This window comes from Rhinolophus ferrumequinum, chromosome 22, assembly GCF_004115265.2.
Source record: "Rhinolophus ferrumequinum isolate MPI-CBG mRhiFer1 chromosome 22, mRhiFer1_v1.p, whole genome shotgun sequence".
Taxonomy (NCBI): domain Eukaryota; kingdom Metazoa; phylum Chordata; class Mammalia; order Chiroptera; family Rhinolophidae; genus Rhinolophus; species Rhinolophus ferrumequinum.
This window is the reverse complement of record NC_046305.1, coordinates 7,911,326-7,928,621: the sequence shown is the minus strand read 5'-3', so window position 1 is coordinate 7,928,621 and position 17,296 is coordinate 7,911,326. Positions and strand designations below refer to the sequence as shown.

Sequence of the window (17,296 nt, the reverse complement as noted above, 5' to 3'; positions counted from 1 at the left end):
AGAATCACGCGGTGAGGCGCACATCCTCACCCACATGACATGCAACACAAGCGCACAGCTTGCTACTCGACCAGTAAGAAGCTTCCTTTGAAGACATTACTGGCTCCTCTCATGGAAGATGCATAGATATGAGAAAGAGATCACAACAGGAAAGCGTGACTGAACACAAGTCTTTCCAATTCATCTTTTTGCAATGAGCACAGATGGAAAGTAAACCAACATTTCTCTCCTCCCGTTCCCTTCTTGTCTTCTGCTTTTGGGTGGCACAATCAGGGGCGACACACAGCAAGGGACCAGGCCTCAAAGCTCTTAAGGAAGATTCTTTCTTTGATCTCTGGAAATGCTGTTAGGACGAGGATGTGTGTAACTACTGAACGCTATTCCATTCTCTTAATAGTGGGGGAACTGAAAGGGGTAACTTCTCCCCTTAATGACCAAAGAGTAAATAATGGAGGCCAACTGTTGAGTCAGGAACTCAGTTATTTTCTGTAAGAAATACCTGTCATGGGCCTAACATTAGGGCAAAGCATTCTTCCTCCTTCTACGAACATTTCCTTTTCAATAGCAAATTGTCACGGTGACTCTTGGCAAGTGTCACATCACACTCTTCAGCTGTCTATGGTTTGTGTCCTTCTTGAACCCACCCTGGACTTCAAATCAGCGATAAAAGGTCTCAGACTCTCCTGTCTTTGATTTTCCAATTTGCTCCTTTTAAAATTCTCATTCTTCCCCAAATTAATGACAGTCATGCCAAATGCTATCATTCTCCACGTTGGTAATGCTGAGCCAATTTGATCTAAAGAGTTCTATTTAGAAGTCTCAGGTCTCACTGATGTGCAGAGACACGGCTCAAATAGATACAAGACTGAGGAAGGAGGAAGTCCTTCAAGAAGCATCATTTATTTCAGGTTCAGAAATACAGCTTCACACTTTCACAACAGGTACATGTGACCTTCAAGAATGATACAGGCTTTCGGAACTGGCTTCGAAAAGTCCATTCACAGAGTCCATCCATATACCAGCATTAAGAAATCTCAGTGCCAAGAAGACAGTGGAAAGTATTCTGGCTCAAATTAATTAAAGAATCAACAGAGAAGACAAGATTTTGCTTCTGTACACTGCTTCTTCATTAAAAAAAAAAAGCAAAAGAGGAGTTTGATTAAGAGAAGGGATTGAAAATAATCATAGGCGAGCAAGCAAAACAAAGGCTGCACATATGAAATTAAACACAAATCAAGTAATGGTGGAATTTCTGGTTGGGAGGAACAATTTTTATCAAATTAGTAGCAGACAATGCAAGAGGTCAGACAGAATAGTCTCTGTCATAATGTTAAAAACATTACATAATAAGAAAAGTTTGAGGGGTTCATGTAAAAATCAAAAAGATATGAATGCCTTGAGTTGAGCCATGCGTGAAACCCCAGACCAGAGAGGTGAGAAGTGTCACCAACATACCAGTATGAGTTTCCTCTTTCTTATTCTCACACACATATACAAATAGCAATGCAAATACTATATATGCTTCAAAATATTCTTAAACTTCACAGTACAGAGCACCACACAGTTTTAAACAAACCAACTAGACAGGATGACTTCAGGTTTTCTAGAAGACATATTTGAGCTTTTCAAAAAGGACTGGGTGATCTAGTGAAGTAATACTTGTTTCTCAGCAATCAGTTAGCTTCATTCACATTTAACTCTGAGCTCACAGCTAGCAGTCCTCTTGGTGAAATGATACAAAACTCACAGCTGGAGTCTCATATATTATCTTCTTTCATTGAGTTCCACAGTTCAGAGGCCTACTATTTAGGCTTTATTCTCAATGTTAAGGAGATTCCTGTTAATTTTAAATAATCATATTGTTTGCCAAATAAGAAATGTTTACCTGAAAAAGAGGATAATTCGCCTACCTCCAAGGTATTAAGTAACTTCTCCCCTGCATGTTTAGAAAATTCTCTCAGATACATCCACTTCTTCTATTATATTGCTGTATCCCTCTACTTTATTTTTTGACATTTACTGTAGAGAAAAGATGACCATGGAGACCAACATAGCTTTTTAAGATTGATCTCAGCAATCCAAGAATAATTTACCATTCTCATCAGGACTCTTAAAGGTAGGTTTCCAGATCTTAATGCTTCTTATCGGACTACACTGGCAAAAGTAATTTCTTGTTAGACAGCAGCTGTGCATTTAGAGACAAATGCCTGTGGATGTGATTCTACCATGTTGTCATGGTAACACTAAGCTTTGTGCCTCTCGGAATGAATACAATCTGGAGAAAATTTTGTGTACCTCATGTATTTTACGAGAAACGGACCACTGTTATCACGTATTATAGCAGATTCTCCAAAGCTCCCTCTTGGGTGAGCACAGTTTAGAAAATATATTCATACCCCCCCACAAACACAAAGAACATGTATACATAAGTATTTACACCCACACATATACATATATGTACAATGCATGTACCATCACACTCATGCTTGTGGCACTTTAAAAAGCACTTTTAAACAAACCTACCCAAAGGGGCACAAAATACATGTACTTACAGAAACGAATTGACTTTTCATATACTGTATACATAGAGACACATGCGTAGAAAACATGTTTGTAGACAGAAAAGATCAACGGTTATCACATACTGGTATTAGGTCCCACTTCGTATTTGAGAATTATGGCTACAGTTTATACTCAAAGTCATAAAATTAACCTATGTGACTACTTTTTAAATTCTAAATTCAGAAGGCTTACAGTTATATCACAGGAACTGGTTTCATTATAATGTGTTGGAATAGAACGAGTTTGTACCTGAACACATAGGCAATTTGCTTATAAACAGACTCTATGCTCTTCTATGTTACAAACACAGCTAAAAGCAATATTCAGAAGAATAATCTTGGTAGGTGATTTCCGAAAATGCAGCATATCTGTTCTAAATCAATACTATTTCAATAATCAGTCCACAACTGAGTAAATGGTTATTCCAGTTAGTCAATAAGCATGCAAGATTTAGCATGTGATAATAAAATAGAGTTACCCATCAAATAAACATACACAGTTTATTTTTCCAAATCCTGAAACACTGCATGTTTAATTTTGTTACACTAGATGTGATGCTACGTCGATAACTTCAGAGTGGATAACTTCAGAGTTAGGAGGAAGTCACACAAAGGAGCTGAAGTGGGATGGGAAACACTTAAAACGCTAATTCAGCCACATTCCCATCTGAAGGCCTGATATGAGTGCTGCACTTCAAACGGGGCGCATCCTAGGACTCCCCACCTCATTCACACTGACATCTACTTGGTGCAAAAGGATGCAAACCCTTCAGGAAATGGGATTAATAGCAATCGTGTGACACAGTAGTGCAGCAAACTGAATATATTCTCCAACATGGCTGCTGAAATTCCTGGGGAGGCTGGGTTCTATTAGAAATAATGTACAAGTAAAATAGAACAAAAACGTACCCACAAGGAGAAACGATTGGGACAGTAAAACTGTGGGATTATAGTTTGAGAGCTAAAACCAAAGATGACAAATGCCATTGTTTACGACCACACGAGATCAGTGGAAAGGAACTTAAAAAAAAAAAAAATCCCCAATTTTCTTTGACATGGTTTGTGCTGATCTAAAAACACACCAGCGGTTATCCACAATATTTTCCTTTAACAAAAGGAAATTTTTGAAATACAGCAAAACGCAAAACCACATATAGCACAAAGCCAAACTCTGAAGTATATAATCTGTTAGCTGCCTATTTTAGAGAACTCAAAGGAAGAAGCAAAGGGACTCATATAATGAGGGATTTTATGGAAAGATCTCGCTGTCAATTATTTATTTTACTATGGATGTTTACTTAACATATTTCCATTTAGCCGTGACAATATTTTTAAAATACAGTATGTTTCTTGCACGTCTGTTTCATTCACAGAGTTAATTTTTTTTTCCAATGAGAAAAAATAAGATCTGAGAAGATTTAGGGTGGTGTTCTTTATACAATCACTTGTAACTTATGGTTGAAATGCCCCATTTGTGAATCTTGCATTCTCTGATTTTTGCCTAAGTAGGTTAGCTGTAACCCTTTAGCATAAGTTCAAAACAATGCCATTCAACTTGGCAAGTTCTCTTTTTTAATAATGGTTGAAAGTTTTTACTTCATACTTTATGGGTGTCTGTTTTGGGTATAAACTACACAGGAAATTAAAGTTAAGTTAACATACAAATCATGTTTGCTGCTTTCAAAGGGAGACATTTCAGTTGGTGAAACCTGATTTACTTCTGCAGAATATGAAATAGTGTCATGAGACGCCGCTCCTCCGTGAATACTTGGTCTGCTGTCTGGGAACAGTTAGCAGACAAAATCCCAGCTGGCTTCTGGCTGTTTCCTACATGCTAATAATCTGGTCCCAGGTAGTCTAAAACTCAGCCTTGAGACTGAACTATTAACCCCCAGGCTAAGTGGCTCTTGCAAATTTTGGAAATGTTAGAATTTGCCAATTTCCTTTAGATTTCAGTGTCTTAATAACCATTTTCTGGAATGACCTGGTAGAGACTCTGAAGTTGTACGACTATAAAAGTGTGAACTCTGTCCCTAAACCATGGCATCTCTAACTGCATGACTTTCCTTTCCATTCCAGCATTTAAACCACATGTTTTAAATGCGGTTATCCCGTCAGTAAGGCTCAAGACTTATTAAGAAAGCCTAGGATGGATAGAAAATTACTTTACACCTGTTTGAAAGGTAGGGTACATTTTTACATGAAGAAATTACATATTAGCAGGGAAAGAAAGAAATCTTTTTGCTCCAACCAACCAAGAAGATAAATAAACTGGAGTTAGTGTCAAAGTATAGTTAGCCATGCCTAAAATTAGACCAGTCTGAAAAAGTAAGTAATTTCCACGTCAACCTTCACTGTCACCTATAAGGAGGTGAGTATATAAGTGAATAAAGAAATTACATTTTTCCAGATACTTCTCCAGATGAGACATTTTGCTTCTTCCTTGAATTTTGAAACTAGCCAAATCTACTGACTGAAGACTGAAAAACAAGCTCTGATGTGCTGTTGAAGATGCTTCCAGCACGAAGCAAAACACACTGGCAACGCGGAGAAGCTCTCTAGAGCAAGCAATGCATTAACTTTTCCTTGGCAAACCACCTTGCTCTTCTGGAAAAGTTTTAGTCTTAAGGAATCCTAATTTAAAAAAAAAATTACTTCCTAAGCAGCCTTATGAAATAGAGGAAGAAAAGAGGATCTAAATGGGTCATTACGGAGTAGGCGGAAACATCATTTTTGTCAGCCAAGACGGAATGTGGGAAAACAAGTGTGTATGGCTGAGGTTTCCGCCCACCATCGCCTATCTCTTAAGCATCATAGTTAATGGGCCATCTATCGGGTCAGTAACCTGGGAAACTTGTCCAAAGCAATTTAAAATGTATGCCAGGAAGGGCAAATGGTCCCCAAAGTATAAGGCTGCTGTACACACCTACCTTGGTCAGTGTAACAGATAAAACCTCGAAGGGTCAGCAGTTTTCAAGAGTCAAACCCCAAAGGTCTGACAGACCATGAGCAATGAAGATGAGTGACAAATGCGTTAGTAAAACTGGTTACTTGCCTACTGGTGTCCACACGGGCGACTACTCATGAGTTACTGCAATGGTTATCAAATATGTTGCTTTCGCATAATTCATTAGTAATTAATTGCCACGCCAGATACTTCGTTTAGTCTAACAGGGAGGATTCTAGTGGACGGATTATGGTAGGACGAGTTGGTGACGGGGGTGGTCTCCGGCTAGAAAGAGAGAAAGAGAAAGGTGAAGAAACAGGCAGACTCCCTAGCAGAAGGCTGAACCAAAGACACGGAGGAAGAGCCATCACCCACATGCTCATGCGCAGCCAGCCAGCAGGAAGGGTTGCCATCTGCGATAGTCTTAACACTGCCCTCTTTCATTCACCTAGCATGTTTTAAAACAAAAATGAGGTGTTTTTCTCGTACACAGATCTTTCTCAAAATGGAAGACATCCCTCCCAATACTAATACGAATATTAAATCACTGAAAAGCCATCTGAAGAACACCGTGCCTGTCTCAGCCAGTGGAGTATGATCACGGAGCGTGAGCTGTACTGTTGTCGCTACTCTGGGAACTAATAAGGTGTATTAGGCCTCAGAAGATGATGAGGTTTGAATTATTTCCCTTTATGTGATACTCTTCCTCTTTTTCTCCCTGTCAGGGTGTTAGTTACCACTTCGCATTGACCCTAGCAGTGGCTTTCTCCAATTTGTTCTGTATTTTTTACTTCCAACTTGCTGGGCGCTAGAAAACCAGAGAACCAAGGTTTTTAGAGTTCTCTACAATAAGTATAAGTAGGCTCAGGTGAGTACCTAAAAGTTTTACACTTAGTAGTAGGTTGCTCACTTTCTGGTTGGTAATTGTGTTTCTGATCGCTGAGGGTGCTGAATAAACCAACTCAGGATAATGGAATACTACTGTACCTGAGAATCTCAACTTGACCAAGTAATATTCTTTATTCCCTGAACTTCCACTTTTATTTCCTAAATGTATTAACAATTTTTTTTGTGTGTACCTGAGTTTGTGTGTGGTATCCTGGGGAGTAAATTTTTATAACCAACAAAATTCAACAAATTCTACATATCCAAACCTTTCTTCTGATGAAGCTCTGTCATTGACTTTTTCAGGAAGATCCCTTCTGGAATCACAGTCATGAAAGGGAATTTTCTTCTGGGTTGGAAACACTAAATCGATCAAATCAAATGTCCTTTCTCAGATACGAAGAACGGAAGTTAGAAAAGTTAAAACAATCATGAAATGTTTTTTTTTTTTTTAAAAAATCACAAAGCTATGAAATAAAGTTAGATGGTCAAGGAAAAATCAAAGCAGAAGAGATATTGCGGGCATAAACTCATTGATATTAGTAGTTTCTTTTGCCTCCTGCTACTAATAAAAAGTCTATGTAGCATTAGAGGAAGTTGCGTTCCAATTCAACATTTTATACTAGTCTTCTTATTAAGCAAGTACTCAATTTTTACACTCAAAGTGTAATTAGAGATACTTTATAGGCACTGTAAACAAAACTCAACCAGTCAATACTAGCTGTTTAATTTGAGTACACAAATCCTTTTTCCGAAGAAAGGCTACTGGCTACTGGGACCACCTGAAATGTTTTGGCCATTCCCTGCTGGGAAAAATCCTCCCATAATCCCTTTTTACTTGTGACTATGCAAAAAAACGCCCCGCCCCCTTTCACTAACATATTGCTCATTTTCATTTAAAATGGCCGTATTTATTTAACTTATGTTCTGATTCTTGAACTGGCATCATTATTTTCTCCTTTGATGTAAAGATTCTCGAGGCCAGAGGTCATGTCCACTTAGTGGGTTTCATACAGTGTTTGGCACAGTGTGACATGCAGTGCCTTTTGAAACTGTTCTTCACCCTTCAAGACTCACCTTGGGGAAGTCTTCTCTGATCTCCCTTCCTCTACGTTGACACAGTTGCTTCTATAGCATGTCAACATAACTCTTATTAGTAATATCACACTAGATTTATGTGTTTCTCTCCCGATTAGAAATGGGCTGTGTTTTTCTCATCTTCACATTCCTGCAGTGTCTACCTCTCGGTGCCACTGAATGTTTGTTGACTATTGAATACATGAAAGTTACTCCTGGAAGAAGCAACTCATAAATGCTTGTGATATCCACTGAGCTTTCCATGATACAAAGGTTATTTGTTAGTAAATCATTTCAATGGCAAAACAACCAACCAACCAACCAACCAACCAACCAACCAACCAACCAACCAAACCATAAAACTACAGTGGGAGCTTGAAAATACAATCATGTGATCAAAGCAGGGGCAGATATGGTTTTCACTGTGGCATATAAAACTGGAAAGTTGTAAGAGAATGCAGGTCTCTAACGAGGTTAAAGAAACCGAAGACTAAGTGACGAGGATTGATGGGAAAAGTTCAATGGTGGGGAATAGAAAGATTCAAATACTCTGACTGCACATAACTTCTCATCCATCTCCTCCCCAATCCTGGGACCATGCTGACGGGCCAAGAGAAGGACAAGGAGAATGGCAAGTGCAGGAAGAAGGAGGGCAGGAGACCAGAACAGAGAGCTACGGGCCGTATCTTTTGTTTGTCTTATTCACTCCCGTGTCCCAGAACTTAGCATTCTCTTTGGCTCACAGCATTTTTTTTTCTTCAAATAAACTAATCAGAGCATTTATCCATGATGAGTTCTTTAAGGGCCTTCCTTTGAGTCCCAGGCACTGCATATCTAGGTGGCAAATTCATGATTGAAAGAATGAAAGATAAGATTTCTATCACGTCCTCTCAAAAATAATGATGACATCTTTAAAATACGCCCAGGTTCAGGTGAAAGGAACCCATCTATGTACTCAGTAATTAAAAATCTTAAAGAGCCCTTTGACCCTTCTGGAAGAAAGGAGCATCATTTAAACATTTCAATAAGCCCCCAATAATCTGTGTATAAAACTCCACCAGAAAGCAATTCAAGAGGAGCTCTAAGATGTTCCGCACGAATTTTCTTCATAAGTATTGCTGAGCTGTTGCCAACTTCAATGCCAGAAAAACGTTCAAGGTTTACCGTTAAGGTTCATTTCATTGGTCCAGTTCCTAACCATTCAAAGAGTTTCCAAAGACAATCACCTCATAAGACAGTTTGTTTTGGGCCAAGCGAAGTTATTTGTTTTGTACCAAGTTTTCCTTCGTTGCTTTGTGTTAGTGATGGGGCTTCATTAAGGAAGTTAAATGAACTTCCTTAATCGCCCACTACAGCGAAATGGGGCGTCTTGTATCACTTAGTATTTATTGAAACACTGTGTTGTGTGTGGGCGGTTTATGGTTACCATGGAAGAGCCATGTTTCTGCTCCCAAATCAAAGGGAAAGATGTAATACTGGAAGTCACATTTGTAGCTGCAGTGACAGGCTGTTTACAGTATTGTGGACAATGACAAATTTTGAAAGAAAGTCAAATGCTCACCCAGGGTGGGTGGCATTGAGGGGGAGAAACTGGCTGCACTGATAAGAGAGAAGAATGCATGATTTTCTTATTGTCTCTTTGGATTGTCCTCTAAGAAGGGAAGCACTGACATTTTATCTGCTCTCCGTTGGGTGGGCTGGTTCCGACGGTTCCAGATGTGAGGCCCATCTTGGCGGGAGTTGGGAGAGGGCCGAGGGGGGCAAACTATTTCAGTACATCAGCACACGGGGTGAGGTGGAAAGCACCTTCCCTCCAGCTTCTTGCTTCCTGGTAGCATTTGCCTGAGGACTGGGATGGCTGGGTCTTTCTGCCCTGCCCTCAGGACGGGAAGTGGGAACTATCCGACTGATAAATGCGTGAGCCTGACTGGGGCTGTGTAGCTCGCTGTCCTCCCTCTCCCATGCTCAAACCATGGTCTCCTGACTGCCACTCCAGGATTCTTCCTTTTAGCAGTTACACTGGCATGTCCCAAGGCAAAGTGTTCGTCAACTGGACGGGGCGCCTGAGTCCCCCAGAGGGCTTGTTAAAGCAGGTTTCTGGGTCCCACACAGAGTTTCTAATGGGGTGAGACATTTCTAGCATATTCCCAGATGATGCTGACATGGCTAGTCCTGGGACGAGGCTTTGAAAACCACTGTTCTAAGCCATAATACGGAATTCTGACCTTGCTTTATTAGCAATTCAATCCACTTGCCAGATAAAGTACAAGTAGTAAGAGAAAGTGCTGGGGGAAAAAAGTCTTAGGAAGGATGAAGAAATGGTTGTAGAAACACCTTGATAACTTTGGGAATTAGACTTAAGTATGGGTCAAATCAGCGTTAGGTTTATTTTGTAAAGACCAGAATACTATACTACAGTAGTTTTCTGGTTAGTCATCACCAGACTAACCACTTGCTTGGGGAAGCCTGTTTGCTTATGAGAGTGGCAGTAAGCACAGAAAGCAAGCATGTCTAATGTGCACTACAGATTCTCATTTTTGGAGAGCATATGGTTTCGAGTCCAGCCCTAATTAGCTGGGTGAACCCAGATTAAAAACCAAAAAAAAAAAACCAAAAAAAAAAAAAACCCTAAAAAAAAAGATGTACAGAGATTGACACTTCTACAGGGAAGATATCTGCCTAAGAGGGTAGTTATTTGCATGCAAAAGGATATGCAATAGGCTTTTTAAATAACACAAGTTCTACTTATTAAACATAATTGAAGTTTTAAAATATACCTCTCTCAAAAATTAAATTTATATATATTTACGCTTAGCATCCAGGGAGTGTTACACATCTCAGGTTTCTAGGATCCATGAGAATCTGATATCAACTTGCCCAACTTTTTTATCTTATTGATGAAACAGGTCCCCCCACAAAAAGAAAAGGGTTTTGTCTACTAAACCACAAGAAATAAGACACCTCCTTTCTTTTGGCTACATGTGGCAAATTTCTTAGAAAACAAAAGCGGACAAACACAAAAAGTGCCGCTGAGTTTTCTAAAATCGTGAGCAGCTCCAGACAATGATTGCCTCTGGCGGCACCAGCCAGCTGGGTTAGAGGGTCCCCGCAGCCATCTCCCTCCCAGGGACCGAAATCCTTGCTTCTGCACGACCCTCCTGAATTCCTTACTCCTTGGATCGTTTTTCAAAGTTTGAGGCACGTATATTAAAACCTAGTTTGTCATCGGAAGAACAATGTGAATTTCCTATGAACTGAGATTACTCCTTGTCCTGCTTGCGGCTTTCCACAGCACCTGCAGGAGGCAGTGTGCTAACTCGTAGTGCAAAGAACATGAGTGAGTGGCTATACCCAAGCACAGATCAGACAGGAGCCCCCCTCCAGCTGGAAAGGAAAGGCAGCGAGCCGTGGCGCAGGCCTTCCCCTTGTGACTGCTTGCTCTATGAGGATGGATTCTGGGATGCAGCATTTTAAACGTCAGCACTGTGCTTGTTGTGCCTATGGATATGCTCTGCTCCCTATGTGGGGCCTTTATTCCCCGGGCGGGTTTTACATATGGACAAAGGACAAGGACGAGTTCAGAAGAATGCTCTAGCAGTCATGATTTTGTCCACATGGAAGATAATATTTTGTAGTGTATTATGAAAAATACTATAGGATGCTATCCAACACATTTTTTTGGCCTTTTCAGCTTTAGTAACAGAGTGAGCCAACACGGTCCAAGAATAGTTTACAGTAGATGCTGGAAAGAACATAGGACTTGGAGCCCATTGAAAGGGTGGAAGGAATTCTCTAATGTGATTCCTGCTACATATTAGAGCCAGCATTTCTTTCCCCTGTGAAAATCAACCCATGATTTTCTAACATATGTCACTGGGAAAGTATGAATCAATTAATGGAATTTGAAAAAGGACACGAGGAGAAAAAACAGCCCACAGTTTTTATTTGATGATACAAACACATAATATCCTGTATAAATTAGTCTCTGAGATAAATGGTACTATATCACCTACCTTTCCACTACCTTAAAGATGGGACTCGGACCCGCCCCCCAGGGATGGTATACTAAAATGCCCACATCTGTGGCGATAGCACCAAGGCATTTAAAAGAGGATCTTCCCCCGTGAACTCTGCTCAGTTTATGATTTGTAAGAAGAATTTTATGATAGCATTCACTTGGGCAAGGTTTTGGATAGAAGAGAACAGGACACGGAATGTTTGTGTTTACATTGTTTCTTAAAGGACACTCAATAGCGGGCTGATTCCAAAATAAATTTTGATTAAGTACTGCCTGTTGACTCCTTTGGCATTTTCCTTCATTCCCGCCAAAAGCCCTGTGTACGTATTAGGTTCTGCATTAAGACGTAGAGGTACCGAAATTAATGTAGTCACTGCCCAGGAGTTCCTAGTCGAGATGGGGAGGGAGCAAAGTAAACAGTGACAACAGTCGGCTTGGTGCTATGACAGGATCCCCCTGCCTCGGGAGTCTGAGGGACATCTGGAGTCTTAGCCTGGAATTGGGAGGAGGTTGGGGGGCGGGGGTTGAAAGGACTTCCAGAAAACAGGGAAAGTGGCGGGGACTGGCATTCGAGGAGTAGGAAATAGTTTGTGCGAAGGGAAGAAAGCTGGAAAAAGTGCTGTCAGTTTGAGAAAGCAAGTGCTGTCTTATTCTTTATTGCAAATGTCAAAATTACTTGTTTTGCTCTAAGTCCTAACTCATACAACAGATGACTTAGAGGGAGGGTGTTCGGTTGTTTTAAAATACGATTCCTAAAAAGCACATTACTCTTAAGATTAACTTTTTATATTTTAGCCTCTGCACAGCATCACTGACAACAAACAGATAAGCTGGGTGGAGAAAAAGACTGAAAGAAATGCAAAGGCGTAGAGGGCAGGAGGACTGCAGAAGTGAGAAAACTACACAGAGAGAAAGAATATGATTTTTAAAGAGCGTCGCACACACCAGGCTATGGAACGGAGTTAGGCAATGTCCCTTCTGAGGACCTTTTTTTCTTTTCTCCTCCCCCCTCCTCTCCTCCTTTCTACCCTCTGTCTCTTCTTCTTTCCCTCCCTTCTCTCTCCTCTCTCTCTTTCTTTTTCTCTGTTGTGAGAAAACCCCAAAGAGATCTCCAAGAACTTACATGCTGTGGAAACCTAGTCCCACTGACGGCAGCGGGAGTAAAACTATTTCTAACCCTCTTCCCCTTCTTCTGTCCTCTTCTCCCTGCCCTTCCCCTCACTCCCACCCCGGCACCAGGGGAAGGGGTTGGCCAAGTCAGCCAACCCCTTTGGGGGAAGGAGGAGAGGTTGGGAAGGAGGTGCTAAGAAGGAGCTACTGGGAGAGGCAAGCTTCCCCTCCTGAGATGCACATTCCTTTGTCACCTCGAGATGGGGAGAAAAGAAAAAGCAGCAGGGGTGGGGAGGAACCAGGCAACAGTGGAATCTCTCTATAAAACCAGAACAACGTCCCTTTCTGCTGCGGAAAGGTGGGAAGACTTTTTGCCCCTTTCTGAGAGACCGCAAGAACCTTTCAGGCATGGCTGTGTGACTCCGGGCCTTACCTCAGGGGCTGCCAATATGGAATTAGAAATAACTGACGGGGAACGTTAACGTCCCAATTCTTTCTATTTTTTGAAACAAAGAAACAGAGTGTGAGGAATCTGAAAAGGGATGTTGCACCAACATCTCATCTCTGCCTGACCATGTTACCCGGTGACTGAAAAGGCCAGTTTTCAATGCACCAGGTCATATTTTCCTAGTCACTTAATGGGAGTCCAAGGGGCAGAAATGGAGACAAAGCTACCGTTTACTACTTACAAGCCCCGCGATTACAAAATATTCCAGCAGGAGGAGCTCTAACATGCTTTAGAGCTCGAAGTTCAAAAACAAAAACAAGTTGAAGGCAAACGGAGAAAAACAGAGGCAGTGTGCCTTGCAAGCTGCCATGTCAGTGGACAAATATGTGACTAAGTCCAATTAAATGCTCAGCGTGCAGCCAAGTGATGATACTGGTAGAGACTGCCGGCCCCCATTTGCTCCCTTCCCCGGGTCTCCGTGTTCTGCTGCCTCTGAACTGGAGCTGGGGCTGTGGCATTAGCTCTTACAAAAGAGGGAGCAAAAGGCCGATATCGGGGCAAGTCTAGAAGTAATTATTTTCCTCTTAAAGTGTCACATTGTCTCTAAATGCATCTTTGACACTGGCTCAAAAACCGCATTTTAAAACGGAATTTTCCTCGGTGGTTGGAGGCACTGCAAACACTCCTCCATATTCCATCTCCTTTACTCAGTGGCTTGTTGGGCGCTTTTTGAAAATGAGGGAAATGCTGTGTTTGTAACAACTGGTGCTAAAAGGGCAAGAAATCATATGTCCCTCCGGGGCCATGTAAAGAGTCTGCAGAAAGACACACATACACACACACACGCACGCACACACACTACAACACAAAGAATTTACTCAGGAAAACAGTGAGAAGTATATGAATTTAACAGCTACCAGATTTGTAGGGCAAGCCTTTCCATTTGGGGCAGCGTTGTGGGAGCTGAAAAGACGCTTGGGCATACAGGACGATCAGAATTACTTAACCTGAAGGAAATTTTCAACCAATCCCTTTTAATCTCTCGCCAATAAGAAGTCAAACTTTTTGTTTTACACCTTAATGGTATGCCCCACATTTAAAATTTTTATACAAGCTCCTACAGAAACTTTAACTAGACCAATTCAAGACTGAAAGTCACTAAATAAAGGTAGTCTAGACGGAAAAATCTATGAAAACCATATGTCTTTTAGGCATCTGTCTTACAAAAACTGCCATCATCCTGGAGAAAGAGTTCACAAAATATAGTTTTAGGAAAACACTGCCGTGATGGCCAGGGGAGCTGTGCTTAAGAAGATGGCTGAACTTGGGGAAAGTAAAGCCAAAATGTTTACAAACGAAAGGCTCTCATTTCTAATATGTCTGTCTGTAAACATCACTGAAAGGCAAGGCAAAGAAAGGCAGCTATGATTTACATTTCCATTATTCTCAAAGGGATAAAAAAAATGTGCAGTTTTGTTTCTCCACACTCCTACAGAATGTTAGACCAAGGGGGTCTCAAAGCAGGTCTCTTCCCCCTCACAGAAAACCGTTTCGAATAATGTCCGTGGATGAGGCCAAAGAACCACAATGTTTTCTTCTGATTATGACCTCATCTTGCTGGCCTGACCAACCTGGCTAGAAGGCAGGTGTCCGACCTAAGTTACTAAAGGCAGACTGTCCTGTGTAACTGGAGGTAGAGCCCAATGGAGAGATGGGGAAATCGGAATGCCTGGAGTACAGAGCAGGAGAGCCGTGAGAGTGCAGTAAGGAGAAATGGTGGAAAGCCTGGCCTTCTCAATTAAGCGCTGCTTTCTGAACTGGAGACAACAGTCAGTGATACCTTCCTTATTCTAGCTACATGTTTTTACATCTCCAGATGCTCTTTAACAAGTGGTATGAGATACATAGGGGAAAAAAAAGAAAGAAAGCAAACTTTAATGATAAAAACAACAGTTTAACTGAAAACTGAACAGTCTGTGGAGACTATGAAAGTATACTCTCTGTGACCCTCAGGAGTGTTTTCCTGAGACTTCCTGCTCTACAGGGAGGGCCCCTGGAAGGCCCCTGCCAAAAGTCATTGGCATGAGTGTGCCATGGGCTGCTCAGTCACCTAGAAGACTCTGACTGAACAATAGGTACCGAATAGTCTCATAAGGAGAAAGGGTCCCGGGTTGGAGGAGACAAGTGTAGTAAAAAAGAAGGAAATCTGTAAGACGTCATCAGTCACGTACCAAAGTTTTGAGCAAAAGAAACTCTTTCAACATATTTAGTCCAAGATACTGTGCTTTACAATGAGTTTTTAGCATTTTTATTAGTTTTCAAGGATGAAGCATTATGAGGGTAATGGGGGTAATTTAGTGTGGTTGAAATACTAAAACAAATCAAGCACTCGTATCGGATGCCTCATTTACAGATTTCCTAAACGGAACTACAGGGCATGTAAGGAAGTGAAAGTCTACTCGTGAGTCACAGGGATTTTTCTGGCCCAGGAACATCCACCCTGAGTGCTGTTACCACCACTGTCGGAGCTAAAACTCCAAGTTCGCTTTCTTTCGAATGGACTGGGCAGCACGGCGTAATTTGACATTAGGTCCAGGGACGTGGAGGAACGTCACTGCAGTGCTTCCGCCACGGAACACATTTACTAATGTTTCCTTAATTTTCCACCCCAAGAGGCAATGATTCAGGTAGAAGTGGCCTCACATGAAGTTTTACTACTGGAGTTATTAATATATTTTTCCAACCCTACTAAGAGGCAAAAAGAAATTCTATTTGTGCTAAAAATGAGTGGACCTTTTCTTCAGTTTTTACCGCTTCTCGTCCATGAATGGTGGTCTAAAGGGACAGCAGTGTTCTGACTTTCCAGGCAAGGCCTTTGACCTTGACACTGAGGGTAGATTTATTGGAGGGAAAGCTTTCATTCGCTTTTAATACAAAATATATCTTACATAAATATGCATGTCCAAGTGGAACAATTTCATTTCAGACTCTCTGGGTTGCAAGATACCTTTAAAAGTCTTTCTCATCTCCTACTCTTGTAAGAGGTTTCATTCTAGATGAATGGGATATATACTGACCCAACTAAATTCAGATAAAGCTACTTCATGGAAATCTGAAACTAAATACCGGGGATATTTCCATGGCGGAGGCAACTGGTATATGTGATCATAGAAGATCATTTTCTATGTCATAACTCAAAGCCACCCGAGGCCTTCTCACAGCATCTCGGCCCCTCTTGGCTTTCAAGACTGCCCTGGAGACTTGGGGACTCATTTGTGGTGGTATATATAGTTGGTGGTTACCCACGTCTTTACCTTCTCCCTCTCAGCTGGTTCGTCAGCCCTTCCACAAAAATACAGGGAAGGAATGGAGCTTGTTTCTGAACTTTATATTCACTTGCACATGAACTAGGTTCCCATAAGAGCAGTAAGAGCCGTATCTGCATCTTACCCTATGTTTTCTGTGCTTAAACTAATCCCAATGGGGGAAAGTGTTGACTTGACGAAGATGTGGAATTCTTCCCTGTGTCTGAGCAACTGAAGTCAAGCAGGCCCGGCCTTGCCAGTGATGATGACTGATTTGCCATTTTGACTAAGCATTTTTTCCCCCTAATCTTTGGATGGAATGTGTTCTTTCTACAATTCATGGGAGATGATAATTTTGACTGGAAAACAGGAGTGGACATTTCCTAGTATTTATGGGAATAGTTAAAAAAAAAAAAATTCCAGAAATTAGAGCACTTTTATTTGTGGTTTTGCCTATCATGTGGCTCTGATGGCTGAAAAGCAGCCAGAAGGAAAAGAAAGGGCCATACCACGATGAGGGCTGCCTGAAGACTGTGTGGCCTCAGACCTTCTCCTGTGGAGAAATGCTTCCATTTTGGGTGTGAGAGGCCACAGGATCCAGACTTCCTCTAAATACCGGCAATGTGGCGTATGCAACCGGCAGTGCAGGACACATGCAGATTCTCTCAAACCTAAGGCCCTTCCAGCACCGCCCTTTTCCCCCGGTACTTAAAAATACTGGCCAGCCCAAAAGTGTAATAATCTTTTGGCGACAGCATATGGTAAGCCAGATGGATTTCATTTGGCAACTAAAGGGTGTAAATACGAGTTGAGATTCAGAGGTCCCCCCACACAACGCTTTCAATACGGTATGTTGGCTCGAGGAAGCTAAAGGGTTTCAGAGTCGGGCATTTAACAATTCTGTGTTTAAGCAACACTAAAGTTATGACACGCAGACAAAAGCCA

General features: G+C 41.4%; 1 protein-coding gene across 2 annotated transcripts in view; it reads right to left on the bottom strand.

Moving 5' to 3' along the window:
- Window positions 1-4,654: 4,654 nt before the first annotated feature.
- The window catches only part of DNM3 (dynamin 3), a 387,192-nt gene continuing 374,550 nt past the window's right edge, over window positions 4,655-17,296 (bottom strand). For both annotated transcript variants that reach the window (XM_033092677.1, XM_033092678.1), the window contains one exon: window positions 4,655-5,793. In XM_033092677.1, coding sequence (XP_032948568.1) covers window positions 5,724-5,793 — 70 coding nt within the window. In that variant the 3' untranslated portion in view covers window positions 4,655-5,723. The remainder of the gene's footprint in view (window positions 5,794-17,296) is intronic.